The sequence below is a fragment of the Seriola aureovittata genome, chromosome 15 (genome assembly GCF_021018895.1).
Source record: "Seriola aureovittata isolate HTS-2021-v1 ecotype China chromosome 15, ASM2101889v1, whole genome shotgun sequence".
Taxonomy (NCBI): Eukaryota; Metazoa; Chordata; class Actinopteri; order Carangiformes; family Carangidae; genus Seriola; species Seriola aureovittata.
Window position 1 is genome coordinate 20457808 of NC_079378.1, and position 17707 is coordinate 20475514.

At 39.4% G+C, this 17707-nt stretch overlaps 1 protein-coding gene across 1 annotated transcript in view; it reads left to right on the forward strand.

Moving 5' to 3' along the window:
* The window catches only part of jam3b (junctional adhesion molecule 3b), a 36830-nt gene extending 21155 nt beyond the window's left edge, over positions 1-15675 (forward strand). Inside the window, exons 3-10 of the mRNA XM_056397981.1 lie at positions 7988-8056; positions 8154-8267; positions 8351-8503; positions 9125-9327; positions 10665-10764; positions 10897-11026; positions 11144-11198; positions 12591-15675. Coding sequence (XP_056253956.1) covers positions 7988-8056; positions 8154-8267; positions 8351-8503; positions 9125-9327; positions 10665-10764; positions 10897-11026; positions 11144-11198; positions 12591-12626 — 860 coding nt within the window. The 3' untranslated portion in view covers positions 12627-15675. The remainder of the gene's footprint in view (positions 1-7987; positions 8057-8153; positions 8268-8350; positions 8504-9124; positions 9328-10664; positions 10765-10896; positions 11027-11143; positions 11199-12590) is intronic.
* The last annotated feature ends 2032 nt before the right edge of the window (positions 15676-17707 follow it).

The window sequence follows — 17707 nt, forward strand, 5'->3', positions numbered from 1 at the left end:
TTCTCCCACATCTAACAAAACAGGTGGGATCCTGTCTCGCTCTGGTCACCAGTGGGGGTGGAGGGGAAATAGCAAATAAGTCAGAAAAGAGAATCCAGTTACTATGGAAATATCACCAATATTGCTATGGGAACTGGAGCACCAGCATGCTTTGTCTAGGATCTAGCTGTAATCGTCTCTCAGAAAGAAGCTTATGGTAATATGTGATGCTCTTATGAATTAATTTGTCAGGCTTTGTGTCCCAGCTGACATCATAGACTTTTATCAAATGGAAATTAGCATCTCCTCGGGGTAAAGCATGCAAGACATGAGAGCGCTTCAGCAATACGCTGTTGAACTTTTCATTTGCCTCCAGTCAGTGCCCCAGTGTTACAGCACATGATTTAAAGATCTAAAATTAAAGGCCCATACCTCTAGAGATTTACTATCGTATTATTCTGTTTGTAACTTGGCTTGAAGTGATATTTAACTTTTACATAGGGGCTAGTAGACACCAGATTGTAATATATTTGTTTTACGCTGAATAATCATTTTATTGTCTCTGTGTAAAACAACAATCACCATTGACTATCAGCAGTAGTTATTTACGTTTTTTTTACTTTTATTTCCGTTGTCCTCACGACGACATCACTGTGACACAACTCTCTAAATCTCAAAGCACATTTTGTTTCTCCCGACACTTCCCTTAAAACACTTTGGAAAGCACCCTCTCTCTCTCTCTCTCTCTCTCTCTCTCTCTCTCTCTCTCTCTCTCTCTCTCTCTCCTGGCTCGGTCGGATTCTGCTCAGGGCTCACGTTGAACTTTTGTGCAACTTAGCTGTTGTGTGTGTAACTGCCAAAAACAGTAACCTAGTTTGTATGAGAACATAAACATTTACACCCTTTAAAAGCGCCTCTGTTTGCTTTCAGGAGAAAACGCAAGCGGAGACTCCATAAGGGGATGCACAAGTGACACCCCACAGGAGACCTGGCAACCTCTTCACACAGCATGAGTTGTGAAGGGCAGGTCTTTATCCAGCTATCAGGGCTGAGTCACATAGTCATTCATAGGGCTTTATTTGCAGGACTGATCTAATGATCTAAGGTCATTAAATGAGTGTGTCAGTTCCAGCCTTCTGCCAAAAGAAATTGTGCATAATTATCCAATTATTCCTTATTATTTTTGCCCTTGTTAATTGTCCTTAAATAGTTTAAAATGTATCTGAAAACATATTAAAGAAGAGCTGAAACAAAAGGCGTGGACACACATTACGACTGTTGAGTCAATTATAAACATGATTTGGAGGTTGGACCGGGTCTGTTCCACTCTGGTTCAGCTCTTGTTGACAGTCTTCAGATAAAATCATACAGTGTGATATGTAAAGTTCCTAATCTAAAGTCTTCAGATCCAGTCACTGACAGTGATTTTTTTCTGAACATATTTGATATTTGCAACTGACATCTGAGACTGATGATGTGACACTGGTAGATAAGCAGCTTCACCTAACCCAAAGTCGTTTTACACTCAGCTCCATTTCCCTCGGGAGGGCCTCCACACCTCTCCATCCAGAATCTCACCCAAACGCTGAGCTTTTTTCTTCCTTTTTTGGCCTTTTCAGCACAAGTGTCGCTGCATATCAACAGCATAAGCTGCTGGCTGCCGTCCATGTTTGTTTTGGTTCAAGAGCACGCGATAGTTGGTGCTCTCACAGAATTTGCAGGGTCATCTACCTTCAGAGCTCCAGAGGTTACTGAACAGTGTTTTAGTCTGTTGTCTAGTGTATTTAGTCAGTTGCGAGGTTTATGCTCCTTCCCAACCTTAAAAAGACTTTTTTTTAAATCAGTGCAAGTTGGTTGAAATAGTCTTTATACCTGGTTTGTCCCAGGCTTAATCAATTAGTCTATCCACAAACAGAAAACAAAACATTTATTTCAAAGCAAAATACCAAACACTGATTTCAGTTTGGAGAGGTTTGTAAATCCTCTGGATTTGGAATTAACTTGTACATGTCACCTTGGACACAATTTTCACTATATTCTGACATTTTTTTGGACTCAGGTCATAAATGTATTAATTGCCAAAACAATCTGATTGGGTATGAAATGATAAAAATAATTGTAAGTTTCAGTCCTATATCAAACTGAAGATAATGCACTCTCGTATTTGTAAAGAAGAAATGCATTCTGTCCTGTTGTAGCCCAACATGTATGTGTGAAATAAACTGTGAAAACTGGCTGTTTATCTAACCATAGCACATTTACAGTAATATTATTAAATGTCAGTAAATAGAAACAATCAGATTATGTTATCAAAAAGAACTAAAAAGTAATAACGTGTATTTGTAAAGATGTGCACGCTGACTCTTTGACACTGGTCTGGACCTTGTTGTGGACTTGTGAATAGTCCTCATTAGATTAGTGTGAGTCTCACAGATTTACATTGCTAATTACCTGTTTATTTGCTTGCTGGATGTTTTCCTGTTGACTTTTCTCAGCTTTTGATGTGATGATGAACATATTTGTTGTTTTTTTCTTACTCAAGTCGCTTTATTCAGAGGCGGTGGAGAGAACAAGCAGCACAGGGTGACGTGTTTATGTACTTGTGGGATAATTGGAGAATGATGAACCGGTGGGCCCAGTTGAGTCTCCCTTAGCACAGTGACAGAACCTGCCCTCGCTCCTCACCAGTCTCGTCATTGTTTGCTTCCTTGGTTTGCTTGTTTGCCGATGTTTAAATTGGAAACACTGTGCTGAATGCATATCAGGGGGTATCTAGGCCATGTTATTCATGTAACATTAGCTGCGTGTACTGTATGTTCTCATATTCATGCGCCTGACTCTACACGTGTGTTTGGATGCACATGTTCATTCTACATTGCCTGTGGAAAGGTGTTAAAGCTACTGCTGCTATTTGATGTCCTTAATGTAGCACAGGAAGCACGTGACACAAACAATGCGTTCCTGTCATTTTTATAGAAGAAATATATGGAAGATGGAGATGTCTGGGAGCAGATGTCAGATTTCTGCTAGACAAGGGAAGAAAATTAGTTTCCTACTCTGCACTTCATGAATCTAGCAGATCAAAATTAATAAGGTAATTCATTTTATAAAATATATAATAAAATAATATTAGCAGCCTAATGGTCATCCACATCAACATCTTGTTTATTTACAGACTCGGCTCAGAGGTTCTGTGCATCTCAAGCAGCACTTGGATATGTGAAGAGTTTCCAAACAGCAACTGTTTGATAGTTAGTGAAACTGGGTGTGTGTACTTTGATGTCTGAGCTTCCAAAGGGCGTGGGAATATTCTCCACAGGCACGAGGCAGAGATGATCCACAGGGAATATCACCGGTTGCTTAATTGAACCTTTCTATTTATGATACCAGCCTCACCTCTCTGGATTCACCGAGCAGCGGTAGAGGAAACAAGTGCGGCGTCCCAGGGGAAACAACAGAAAAAAAAGGAGGGATTCATTACACAGTGCAGGCATCAAGAAATACCCAGCTCCTCTGTGCTTATTGTATTATTCAGCGATGTAAAACCTGGGGGGTTTATGAGGGCATTACACTAAGATTACAGAGAAAACCCTGCTCCCATCATGGGGGCAGTAAGGAAGATTAAAAAAAAAAACTTTGATGCAGATTTGCAGATTGCCAGATCTCACACAGCTGTGTCCAACCAAGAAGGAAAAAAGAAACAGAGAAAAGAAAATGATGGAATATGTAGGTCACTGAGCACCTGCATGGTGCTAAGATTCTACATCACACATTTTACACACAGACCCGCTCGCGCTCTGCTTTGCTCTAGCGTGTGAGACACACTAATAAAAGTAATCACATGTAGTTATCACCGACTCCGTTGGTGCAGGAGATAAGGGCGAGACCTCTAAGGCTATTCAAGGAGACGGGAACGCAGACGGGATGAGTAGGACATGATCAGGGAAGGATGTGTCAGACGGACTGGAGGAGAGATGGGAAACACCGCTCTCATAACACACAGTCAGCACTTCCCGAGCTTTCACCAAGCTCAGATACTTGACACTGGACGGTCCAGCTGTTTCTTGTTGTTTCACAGACGCAACCTGTGCTGAAAGGAAACCCAGGAGGAAGCAGTTGTTAAATGGATTGCTGAAATATTTAGGAAGCCATTGGTTTTATCATGAACGCCCAAAGTTGTATCTTCTTTGTTTGGTTGTTGCTAAGTTCACACAAATTTAATTGAATGTAAGACTTCTTGAAAGACTGCAAATTACTTGGTCTGCAACTAACAATTGTTTTCATTAATTGATTGATCTGGCAGTTATTTTCTTAGTTAATCAGTTGATTGTTTTGTTTTTAAAGTGTCACAAAATCATGAAAAGTGCTTATCTCAATCTCATTCCTTGTTTTGTCCAGACAACAGATAATTAAACCATAAGAGGCAGCAAATATTCACATTTCAGAAGCTGGAACAAGCACATGTTATTTATTATATTTAAGCTTGAAAAAATTCTCAAACAATTAATTGATTATAAGAACACTTGTCCATTAATTTCCTTTGGTTTGCCTAATCAATAAATCGTATACTTGTAACAATAATAATAATAATCATAATAATAATGATAATATTAGCAATTTTATTAACAAAGTTACAAAGTATTTAGGAGAAAGCAAAAATGCGATTAAAACAACAATTAAAACAAAAGAAAAACAAATCATCATAAAACAGAGGAGAATAGAATGAAGTAACACAAACATAAATTGTTTGTATAGTTGGAAAATTAGTTCCACAAATGACTGAAGGCGTGTGTTAAACAGTGTAAAAAGACAATGAATGGTTCTTGAAAATGGACATTTTCAAAAATATTCACTTCATATGTGAGACAGGGTCAGTTAAACCGTACAGGTGTCTCCTGTAACACTGGAGTGCAGAGTTTGTGTGAAGTATATACAGTCTATTGTAATACTGTGCAGCATTCAATGTTTCTCTCTAAAATACTGAGTAGTTTTTCTGTAACATCACTGATGAACATTATTTTATTTCAGAAGTCATCACTGCTCTGTTCTTCCTGTTTATTAGCTTGAGGTAAAGTATAAAAGAACCTCACTGGCCAGTCCTTTTGAGTGGGGGTTTCATGTCTTTCCTGGACAGCTGTTTCCACGGAAGACCTCTCAAGCTTTTTATCTCTACGTCAAGCTCACTTAGGCACCTAATCTGCACTAATACTCTCGGAGTTAAGAAGGAGCACAGGGACGGCGGGTAAACTCTGTTTGCTCCGTCAGACCAAAGATGAAACTGAGGGCTTCATTTAATGGAAAGTTTTGGAACTAAATTAATCATGTGGAATAATTTATTATCAGTTTTAGATTCTATTTCAGCACAACATATTCTGATATTTTGGACTCTTGGCATACGTGGCCTAGTTAGATTTGGTATTAAGTTACACAGTACATGCAGTGCAATTGAAACTTAAACCCACAAGTAAGCAGTGAAATGCCTCACATACACAAACTTTTGTCAGAAACAGTAAAAATAGCATATTTGTACATGTGTGAATTAAGTGAACTTACAGGATTTTCACTGAAGATCAGGTAAACATGGATTCAGTCATATTCCTACATTTCACTGTAAAGATTGTCATTCAGCCTCTTTTCATCAGTAGACAGCTCACATTTGTACAAAACTGTCGCTACAATACGAGAAGCAAAAAGCATTTCTCCTCTACACAGCTTTTAAATCTGCCAGAACGACTGGCGAATGACTTTCAGCATGTAGTGCCGTGGAGAGGAAGCTAAAGAGGTGGCAGACAGTGCAGACTCTCCTCCCAGCTCCTCTGCAATTCTTTGTTAAAGTTCTCACTTAAAAAACACTATATTTCTAATTTTTTTTTTCTTTTTTTTTTACTTTTTTGTTTAGTGCTGTAAAACTAAACTTTATCCAAAAACGTGTCTCTGCTGCTGTAGCTCAGTGCAGAATAAATTTCTCCTTGAGATGCAAAGCTAAAATTGTTTAACATTTCACTGTCGTCCTCAGCTGTTGTGCTGCTGAGCTCTAAGTAGCTTCAAATATGGTGCTACAATACTCTTGATCCCTATAGGGAAAATATCTGTTGACTTATTTATTTATGTATTTATTTAGCCCCCCGCGAGGTCAGGGTCAGCCACAGAGCAGCACCCTGGAACTGTTCTGGATCCAGAGTCTTGCTCGCAGACTTTTCGGCAGGGAAGATGTCTGCATAGACGGCTGCTTGAAACAATGATTTTCTTCTATCTTTGTCAGTTTTATTTGTCAGCATTGGGAGTGGCGTCTGGTAAAACTTCATCTCTGGTTTAGTTTAAAATTGAACATGATGAGCATATGATGGAGGCCTGGCTCTGCAGATTTACTTAGTATTTCCACTGTACCACTAACAGTAGATCTCTTATTGTCAGATGTAATTATGACCTACTTTTGACCATGCATCGTTGTTACTCTCAGCAGCAGCAGCTAAAAACAAGCTGTCGTCTTGTCATGATCTCCAGAAAGACTGTGGGCTAATCAGCTTACCCTGTCTACTTTAGCAGGTGACCCTAGACACTGCTGTGGGTCCAGATGACAGTTGGTGGAGGTCAGGTTATCCCTGTTTCTTTGAATGAGAGCCGCCAACACCACCTCCACCACTTAATTAGTGAGCAGACCACGCCCACATACTGTACGCACCATTCAGGGGCTATTCAGAAACTTTTGAATAGGGGAACCAAATGGGGGCAGAATTTTTTTGTATGTCTTTGTTTTCAGTTTGTTTGTCTTTTTGGTAATTTATTGTCTCTTTGTGGTTGTTAATTGTTTCTGTTGTCATTTGATTGACTTTCCAACAAGAAGCGTTAGCATTTAGGATCTCTTTGTGCAGAGGATCTGCTCCGGGGGCCCTGGGCCTGCTACTTGTAGGCTCTTTCAGTAATCCATCTATGTTACTAATAAGCCAATATGTCACCATCTGATTGTGGTGACACCACAAAACTACTGCAAATATGGGAAAATACACTTTATCGTAGTCCAGGTAACCTTGATGTTAAAACAGCTTTCTAATGGACCACTGAGATGTATCATGACTTGTGAAATGTGAAAATAAACGTGTGTATAGTCAGTAAAAAAGAATACAGGACAACAGTTATAACTCATATGTTCATTTCCTGCTACTCCTTTTATTTTGAAGGTTCAGTTAGCAGCAGCAGAGGTTGTAGAAATGGAGATTAAGCCCTCCACAGATTTTCAGTCAGTGATCCTGAAACTGAAAGCCAGACCATCGCTTTATGTCTGTGGAAGTGTTCATCAGCCTGTTCCCTCGTTAACATTCATGTGGAAGTGACTTTGTGTGGATGTGTTTGTGGACCATAGGCTGTCAGGATGATTCAGCAGTGCCCCCTCCCAAGGCCCTATCCCTCCACCACATACCAACACAGATCTTTCCAGGGTGCTTTTGCACCATTAGTCCCACATGGGCAACAGCATCAGGCCCAGAGAAAGGGAGGGAGGGACAGAGAGAGAGAGAGAGAGAGAGAGGGAGAGAGAGAGAGAGAGAGAGAAGGGCTCGGCAGGCGGTTGAACTACTGGCATGGTGAGCTTGCCCTGAAAAGGGCACATGCCTCCCTGCGCAATTATCCACTGTGCATAGAAACAGCACCCCTACCCTCATCTCACACACACACACACACACACACACACACACACACACACACACACACACACACACACACAATGGTTTGACCAACACAACTAAAAATGGACACTAAGAGAACAAGGCTGGGATGCTAAGACCATCACACTGATGTGGGATTGACATTTGTGTTCACTTAAATTGTGTTTGTGAAATTAAAGACGAGTGAATGGGGTACAAACACCCCCAAGGAGGGTATTAAAACAAGCATAGCACATCAGAGGCTGTCAGTTGGTATTGTGCATTTAGCATGAGATCATCAGTGTATCATGGAAATGTATGCTCTGGAGAGTCTAATGTTGTACCGCCTCCTCTCTCTTGTTTTGCAGGCTACTTAAGTGTGTTGGCAGTGGTGCTGAAAACGAACAACAACTCACCGTGGACCGATGAGTTTGACAGTAAGAGCTGATGAACAAATACCCCACACTTTGTCTGTGTCACATCAGTCTTGAACAAATTTCTCGTCACCGCTCTGATCTTTTCTCCACCCTGCAGAAATCGAGTTATCGTGTATGATTGAGTCCATTACTACAACCAATCCCAGAATCGAATGGAAGAAGATAACTAACGACGGACCAAGTTATGTATACTTTGACAAGAAGATCTCAGGTAATGTTGAAGCTGCACACACATGTTACATGTCAATCTCTTCCACATGTATTACTGACCTTGTTGAACATGTGTTTCTTCAGGTGACCTCGAGAACAGAGCGGTGATCAGAGAACCTGCCACGTTACTGATTACCAATGCCACAAGATCGGACACAGCAAAATATCGTTGTGAGGTCACTGCTGCTGATGACCACAAGTCATTTGATGAGATTGTGATTGACCTTGTTGTAAGAGGTACTCTGACTTATTTACATCATCAGTTAATCTGTGTGTGTGTGTGTGTGTGTGTGTGTGTGTGTGTGTGTGTGTGTGTGTGTGCCTATGTTTCATGCAGAGTCAAATGGAGGATATCAAAATATGATAAAGGTCCATCTAAATGTGGAAAACAGGCTGTTATTGTGCCCTTAAAAGAGAGACCTTGCTTAGTGATTCACACTTTAGATGCTGTAAGATGAAACCGTGCTGTAGGTCGCACCAACCCTTTGGCATACATACGAGGATGCGTTATGACCAGACCTGCCCAGCTGCAAAGGCGTGTTCTGGGCTATAAGAGGAAACCTCTGAAACTGCATCTGCTCTGAATTGCAGTTCTAAAGAAAGCAGGCGCGTGTTTTGGTGGCGTTTTTTGGCACAGGTCAAAAATCGTGTACCCATTGGGTCCTGTCAATGCAGGCAGTCCAGTGAACCATACAGGGTCAGGGTGACATTGTTTTTTAAAGCATCAGAGTCAATGATAGGCCGAGCAGTATGGTGTCAGTTTGCTATCTCAGTGATGCTCGGCGAATATCAAAACTGTAAAGCTCTCCATGAAGACTCAGTACAGTGACTGTGATCATATGTTTTGTGTCAACCCAGTGAAGCCAGTGGTGCCAAAATGCAGCGTCCCGAAATCGGTGCCTTTTGGGAAGTCAGCTGAGCTGAGCTGCGTGGAAGAGGAGGGCTTCCCCAAGTCTGAGTACCAGTGGTTCAAGAACAGGGAGGAGGTTCCCGACGACCCCAAGACCAGCCTCAAGTTCTTCAACTCCTCGTACACGCTTGACGCAGAAACAGGGACGCTGGTTAGTATGTGTGCGCATGTCTTTCGACAAGGACACGCATGAGCGGCAAGGGTGGGGCAGGAGGGATGGTGGCCCAACGCCCAGGGGTGGGGGCGGATATTTTGGGGAGACAGTTGATGGTGCGAGAGGGCTTGAGCCACGAGGGGAATCTGCTGTCCTCGTTTGCACATTCCTCAATTCTCGCCTGCTTTCCAGCACGGCGCGATCTGCTCCGCCTGCAACACTCTGCTGTAAGCCTTCACGCTGCCCTCTAAGATGTTACAGCAAACTACAGTGTTGGTGTTTGTCTTACAAAGTTAGTTACAATGAGGTTTAGAGGATGTTTTTTTTCTCCTGTACTTTCTGGTTTCGGCTGTTAGGCCTATTTTTAGACTTATCACAGATAACTCAGTGATCACTCTGCTCTGAACAAAAATGACCAACAGCTGATGTAGACAGTGGAATTTGTAAAATGTATTATTATTTTGTATTAGATTAGTTTGCATTATTTTGGAAATTATGCAAAAGAATTTCTTGTTTATCAAGTTTTTTCTTGTTATTGTTTTATAAATCTTTCTTTCTTCCAAGATATGAAGAAGATAGAATTTGCAGGTTTAAAGGAGAAAAAAAATAAAAGAAATATATTTTAGCTTGAACATAAAAAAGCTACACTTTCTTATACATTACTGTATATACACATAAAAAATGAGGGAAAAGAAAAAGAAAATAACAACAAAAATAACAATTTCATTCATTAAAATATGACTTATTCAGTTAATGACTTATTACTATTTATTTTATGAATATTTCTGAAAGCCCACAAGAGTGAGTGCAGCAAGTTTGAATGCCATTGCACAGAGAAACAGAGTACCCACTGTTTTATGTAGTTTTTAAAAGGTTAGTGTAATATAGCACCACAAGCTGCTCTGGTATGTTGCCTCAAAGACTCACAGCACTACAACAGGGTTCATTTTTACATCCTGCGTCAAGTTAAGCTGTAGACAGTATGTACGTCCCGTCTTCCTTTAGCTCGTTTGTTCTCTATTTTATCAGGAACAGACAGCACTGATTTAATTCTTTTCAGTTCTTTATATTTAAATCCACTGACATTTTGTCTCTTATCACAATGAGTGTAAATCTGGTATGAATGTCACTCTGTCTCTACTCACAGTAACAGGACTCTAGTTTCCTTCCACGATGACACTCCAGTATTTAGCCTCTTTATACTGATTTAATATAATGTAGAATATAATTCATACAAATTGTAATAGATATAGATATCATAGATATAAACAACTGTTGATTAAACACAAACTGATGGTATAAGATTTAATTGGTTTGTGATTCCTCTCATGCAGAAGTTCAACGCAGTCAGAAAAGAAGATGCAGGGGACTATTTCTGTCGAGCGAAGAACGATGCAGGATACTCTGAGTGTGCACCCCAGAAGATGGAAGTGTGTAAGTGTGTAACAGATACAATGTTTGGATGAATATGTGATGATGAACTAGATAATCAGAGCTGAGTCAGTTTTGTGTCACAAAAAAAAAATGTCAGTGTTTAATTTCTACACTCTCACTTGGACTCCACAGATGATATTGATGTGGTGGGGATCATACTGGGAGTGCTGGTGGTGGTCGTGGTGCTCCTGTGTATAACAGTGGGCATCTGCTGTGCGTACAAGCGAGGCTACTTCTCCAGCCAAAAACAGACGGGGAACAAGTAAGACACCAAATCCCCCATTCTGTTCAAATAATCAACACATACATGTATCCTCATCTAACCTGCACCATTTCAACCTGTCATCCATAAAACCATGATGTGTTTTGTGTCCTTCAGTTACAAAGTTCCAGCTAAAGGAGACGGGGTGGACTACGTCAGGACGGAAGATGAGGTTTGTAGACGGATGCCTATAGTATTTATAAATGATACTATAAAAAGGTTTTAAAGCTTATTTTGAAACTGAAGGTGTTCAAGTCTCTCTGCTGGGAAATCAGCCTAAAAATATACATATGGTCAGAAGTAATACAAAGTATATATATTACAGTAAACAGGCCTTAAAGAAAACCACCTTTGATGAGCCTCACACGGTCCACATATACTGATGATTCACCCTTTTTTGTGAGTTTAAAATCTGTCTCTGATGTTGAAAACATGGGAGATTGAGTACATGACTAGTAGACAATAGACTGGAACTAAGTTTGATGAAATCGAAACATTAAATTATTCATGTTACCTGCAGTGGGGTCATGAAAGTCCAAACCACAATCTGGACTTTTATCATATTTTTCGCAATATATCTGCTAACTCTGTGGTTAGTCTTTAACACCCATGGACCTATTTTTAATAGAAAAAATGTTTCTTAATGTTAGTTCAAGTGCTCATGTAAATGACAATGAATTTCATGGTGTTTCTAAGCAGCTACAGATCTGCTCCCAGACTGTTCAAAATAAGATGGTGCAAATACATTTTTTATAAAAGTAAAATGACCAATTTTAGTTTCTAACAGGGTTCAGTATTTAGCAGCAGGTCATATGTATAAATTCCTGAATGGGCGAGATTCAGACTATTTACAGGCGTGTGTATATATACTACACACAGTCAAAGTTAGGGAGAGAGAGAGGGGATGACATGCAGCAAAGAGCCAGGGGTCAGACTCGAACCCATGGCCGCTGTGGTTAGGACTAAGCCCATGTGGTACGCACTCTACCAGGTGTCTCTAAAGACAGGTTCATAACTATATATCATACTATATATACTGTACATATGTACCGTTTGTAAAGTTAGTAATTACTACAACAATGAAATCTGTAACTTTCACTCAAGACTGTTAAACACTACTGTTATCAGGCCCTCCAGCACTTTTTACATGCTGTTTACAGTGTGTTTTATATTGTTTGTCTTTGCTTGTCCAGGTGCCATGTTGGATTGAATCTGTGTCTTTTAAGCAAAAGACACAGATTCAATGCTCTTCTTCTTCTGTTTAAATATTTGAACAAATGCTTTATCTGTGTGTTGTTTATGATGAAGTCAAATCAATCTTAGCCTACAGTGGAACTAAGACGATCTTTGCCTTAAGATGCTTTTGGGAAACAAAGTTCTACTCTGCATCTAAGTGTTGGCTCATCACTTACTTTAGTGCTTCAATTTTTCTATTCCTGGTTCCCAGATTAAAGTTTCTGCTAGAAAATGGAGTAAAACACTGTAACCGTGTCAATGTTGAACCACCTCTGTGAAATGATGAAGTCTCACATTTTGCTCCTGTCTGGATGCATGTCCTCTGCAGGGGGATTTCCGACACAAGTCGTCATTTGTGATCTGACAAGGGAGAGGAAGGCGAGGGGCGTCGTGCTGAGCGAACGACATGACGTGTGGGACTGCGCTCCATGCTGTCTGACCACGGAGCTGCCACAGTTCATGCTCTTGCTTCTCAGCACGACCGAAATCCAACTACTCAAAGTTTGCCAAAGGTGACAAGATTTCACAGGACAACAATATGTCAAACGATTACACACGTAGGGACGGAGGTGAACAGGTCAACTTTTATCTCCACCAGCTGAATTCTTTTGCTAAATTGCGGAGTTGTTACTTTACAGTTCTTGCACGATTTTAAACACTAATGGAGGTGGAGAGCAGGAAAGAGAAGGAGGAATCTCTCTCTCCTCCACAGTCAGTCAATCATGATACATTTCTACTGTAAACTGTCAGCTTCAAACCTTTTGTCATATGTATAACATTTCTTTTCTACTGTTGAAATTTGTCAGACTATTTTTGATGGAATATATTTTAAAATGCCTATAGATAAAGGTTTACTTTTTTAAATATTTGTAAAATACTAACATGTTTTTTTTATTATTATTATTTGGTTGTGGATGAAAAATATGTAATACTTTAACCACTTTGCATCAAGCTGTAAGCATTTACACCTCTGCAATCAGAAAAACAACAGATGATAATGACTTGTATTAGCATATCAAGATGTGGTTCTTGATCGGCGGTCTTACATATTTAATTTCTCCGCTGGGAAAGCCCAGTTTGTGTTGCGAGAGACTTCCATGTTGATGTTTGTAGATAGTCTTAGTAAGAGGCTTTGAAGAGTGCCAGTCAAATGCTGTGAAACACTGTCCACAATCAGTGCTGCGTTTTCTTGATTTTAAGTGTCCTTCTATGCTTGCTGTTGATCTTGTATATATTGAATTTACTGTCCAGGATAGAGTTTTGCTGTCATACATATGTTCAGTATTACACTATAGTAATAATAATAATAATAACAATAATAATAATAATAATAATAATAATAATAATAATAATGATAATGATTATGCAGGGTTTGCAGGTTAACCTTCCAGACCCAAACGAAGACAAAGTTGAACAGACGGTACCAACAAATCCCACAGTGTAAAAGCCTCAATTTGAATTCTAAATTGGACGATGTGACACACAGAACACGGACCTCTTTGTTCCTGTGAGTGACATTTACAGCCTGTTATCAAGACCAGGTTATTTTAACTACTGAGTCGCCTATGTTTAAGCTGTAATTACTCAAGGTACCACCAGCGTCAGTGCAAATGTTCCAGCTCCACAGCAGATACACAGTCAGGTGATATTTGCTGATGTCCAATTTGTTTACAAACTGTTTTTCTAATAATTAGTCTTGATCTCGTCTAACATTTCTAACATTTTTAGTTGTGACTAAAGGTTTTAGTTAGAAAGAAAAACGATTTTAGCTTTGACTGAAGCTCCATTTCTCTCAGAGAAGCTGAAGCAAACAGAACCGACCCTACACTGCAGTGTGACCGTAACATACAGCTGGGGTCTGGAGGGTTAACACTTGTACTGATTGTATATAGATTTTTCTCTCTCTCTTTCTCTCTCAAGATAATGTAAAGTGGTGGAAAATGTAAAAAAAAAAAAAAAAAAAAATCCTATTTGAGGCGATATGAAACTCTTTCCATTTGTAAGGCTGAGAAAAGGGAACATTTTATCATATCATTCATAACATGTAAAGATGAGCTTCTGAACAGCAGCATAGAAAAAAACGACTCGACCCTTTTGAAAAGTGATACAGAACAAACACCTTCAATATTCTGTTGTTTCTGGCTTCTTCTCGTCATCTTTTGGAGCTCCAACCTCATAAAACAGTCACAATATGCATGGGTGCTCATGGAAGTCCAATGCAGCTCATATGAATCTCTCGCTCCACTGTTATGAATGTTTTATACTGGAGCGTGGTAAAATGTTAACTGACTATCAGTCATGGTAGAGACGATCTGCCCAACATTTGCACATAGGAAGACACTGCTCAGTCTTTTTTCCAAGTTAACATGTTGCTCTAAGGAACCAAGAGAAACAATGTACTATTGTACCAGTAAACCCAGTGAAGTTGAAGAATGAATCCTGTTCCAGGTACATTACAGTCTATAGTGAGATACAAGTCACAGGTGCATAAGTTCCTCCTCATTTCTACAAATCTCATTCCTCTTAAGTGCCTTCTGAATTTACAGTAGTCCGTTTTCTCCCCGCTCTCTCTCCCTCTTGTTTGTGTCTACAGTACAGTCACGCTTCACGTTTCGCTTTCATTTAACTATGGCGTTTGAGAGGAATGATGTCACCGTGAATTTCCACCTCCCGTCTTTACATATCTGCAAATTTGTAAATAGCTTTTTTTTTCATAGATTTGAAGGTGTAGACATGTTGAAGTAGACATAGAAATATATTAGTGCCTAAATATAGTGGGAATTATTTTTGGTAAAGACACACGGCACTACTAGGCAAAAGAAAAATATGGACACCCAAAGCAGGGGCGTTTATATGGGCTCTGGTTTAGAACAGGTTTTAATTGGGGTATGTTTTTCATTTATAACACCAATACTGTGTGGAATTTTATTTTGAAACCCACTGCTGTGCCACTGCTTTTAGAAATGAACACAAAGTATTCATAGAAGTGTCATGCAGCTGTAATACAGCTGTAATGATTCAGGCATCATGAGTGTTTTATAATCCAGAGTTCATGCAAAGTGTCGACCGCATACAACAAACAGGAAGTCAAGTGCAGCAGCGACATTGACCCCCAGACAATCTGGATCTGGTTGGGTGTTGTGATAGAGATTATATTTGCATCGCACTGAGAGATGGTTTCCAAATTGTTGTGTGCAAGTTAACAGCTCTGTTAAACTATTATTGACTGAGGACTGGTACATGTATGAACATGATTTTCTGAACCAAACTCACACACAGTAGAATGTCCATTCAGGGCCTGCTGGGTTTGTTTTGTTTTTTTCTTTCTTTCTTTCTTTGTTTTTTTGTTTTTTTTTTGTTTTGTTTTTTTAGAACCACTCAATTTGTGATTAATAAACTCACTTCTAATATTACCGGAGACGCTTGTGTTTGCTTTTTCTGTGTGAAGCGAGGATTGCCGCCGCCAGTCGTGTCATTTCATAACTTCTCTGTGCCTCCTCCAATCCTCCTCAGCCTCTTCCACAGTCTCCCGCTGTTCACAGAAATCCTGTTCAGTGTGAAAGTCCATCAAATATCCCGCTGACAGCATCTTTGTTGATCTAAAGCCGTAATCTATTAGTGGGAGTTAAGCCATTTCCATTTCCTACACTGAAAACAACTTTCTTGTTCCTTTTTGGTAACTGTGCCAACTGGCAGCAAGCTCCTGGATAAAGAGCATTATAATCAATGAGCTCAGCAGGGATGATATATTGTAGTTTGCAGCAGAGCCAATGGACACTTCTATTTAAGTCACAGAAAAATCAAGTAAAGCTTGTGTCACCTATTTGGCTCACCACAGAATGAAAGAACACCTTTTTTTTTTTTAAAGGATTTTAGGAACCTGATGACTCACCTCAGCTTCTCATTAACTGAAGGACATTTACAAACATTTAGTCAGTTTTTTTTTTAGCGGTTAAACGGTTAAAGCTGCACTTCCTCTGGACCTTATCAAGTTTAAAGTATGTGTCCTGTGTTACATTTGCTTTTGAGTTAATGAGATCAAACAGATCTGTGGTCAGTTGTGTTGCTATGTACTGCCAGTAATTCACTATCTCCTCTGCATTATCTTATTGGCAGACAACAGACTGAATATGTTCAGTTAATTTCAGAAACGTTTCTGTAATGATGAATTAATTTCCTTTTCATACTTGTACTCTATTCGCAGCATTTAAGTGTTTGAAGCACTTCTCTACACATCAGCATATTTGTTTCAGTGAAGCGGCAAAAACATGACAGTAAATCAAAAGGGAGAACATATTTCACTGAGGTAGAATGCTACTGTACTGTGTCTGAAACATATGTAAACACATGAGAGCCTTAATGATGAGAATCTTATCAGCACCACTGAATTTATAGCATTGATAAAAGTTCATGTGATATTCTTCCTTTCGTAAATTTCCAGGTTATTTCAAGCAAAACAGTTTCAAAAAGTTTGTTTTTTTGGGAGTTCATAAGTTTAGAAAATTCAAATGTCCAGTATGTAAAAAAAATGTCAGGTCAGAGTAGATCAAAAGCTCAAGTTATTAAAATTGGAGCTGTGAAATTAAAAAGTCTAAATTCAAAATGAAAAATTCAAACCTGTTCCTCTGGTGTTTTTTAGTCAGACTACAAGTTAAAATCATGTGACTGGACAGCAGTCTGATCAATACCAGTCAAGCTTGATTGATTATCCTCAGTAGCCTGGATGTTTCAAATTTAGATTTTTCGGGTTAAGTTATTTAAAAAGTCGTGTCAGAGCTGAAGTATATTTAAATGTTAACATTATACTGAGTGACAACAAGATTAGAAATATTGCTTTTATTTGTTCCCATAGAGGAAACAGATCATCACAAGTTACCACATCACACTTGTGTAATCTAATCACTGGCCCACGGCTGGTTTACCTGATGTCATCAATCCTATTTACACGTGTTAAACTGAGATTTAAGGTTTGCTCAGAGAAACTTTTCCCCATCCTGCGGCAGATGAATGTGAAAAAATATTTTAGTGTCAGACTCTGAACATACATCAGTCTGCACACAGATGGTCAAACATCAATGTAAGGAGTAAAAAGCAAAACACTTTTTTGAGTGGTAGATGTTAATATCTCGGGTCTGGTTGATATTTTGATGTTACCTATTGTTATGTCTGTAAAATATTGATGGATTGGGTTTGATCAGTTCTGACACTTTGACACCAAAATGATGGTTTGTTATTCTGAAGGTGCTGATTTGCAGGACTCGTTGGACAGTTTCCTCCTCATGATGTTGAAGATGGATACAGAGCCGCTTATATTTTGTGGTGTTCTTGTTTGAAAAGCCAACAAAAGAGCAGTCACATTACATCACATCTGTAAAACTGCACATTTTGATGTTGGCTAATATCATTTTTAGAGCAAGTGCGTTGATCTTTTGAGTCTGCAACACT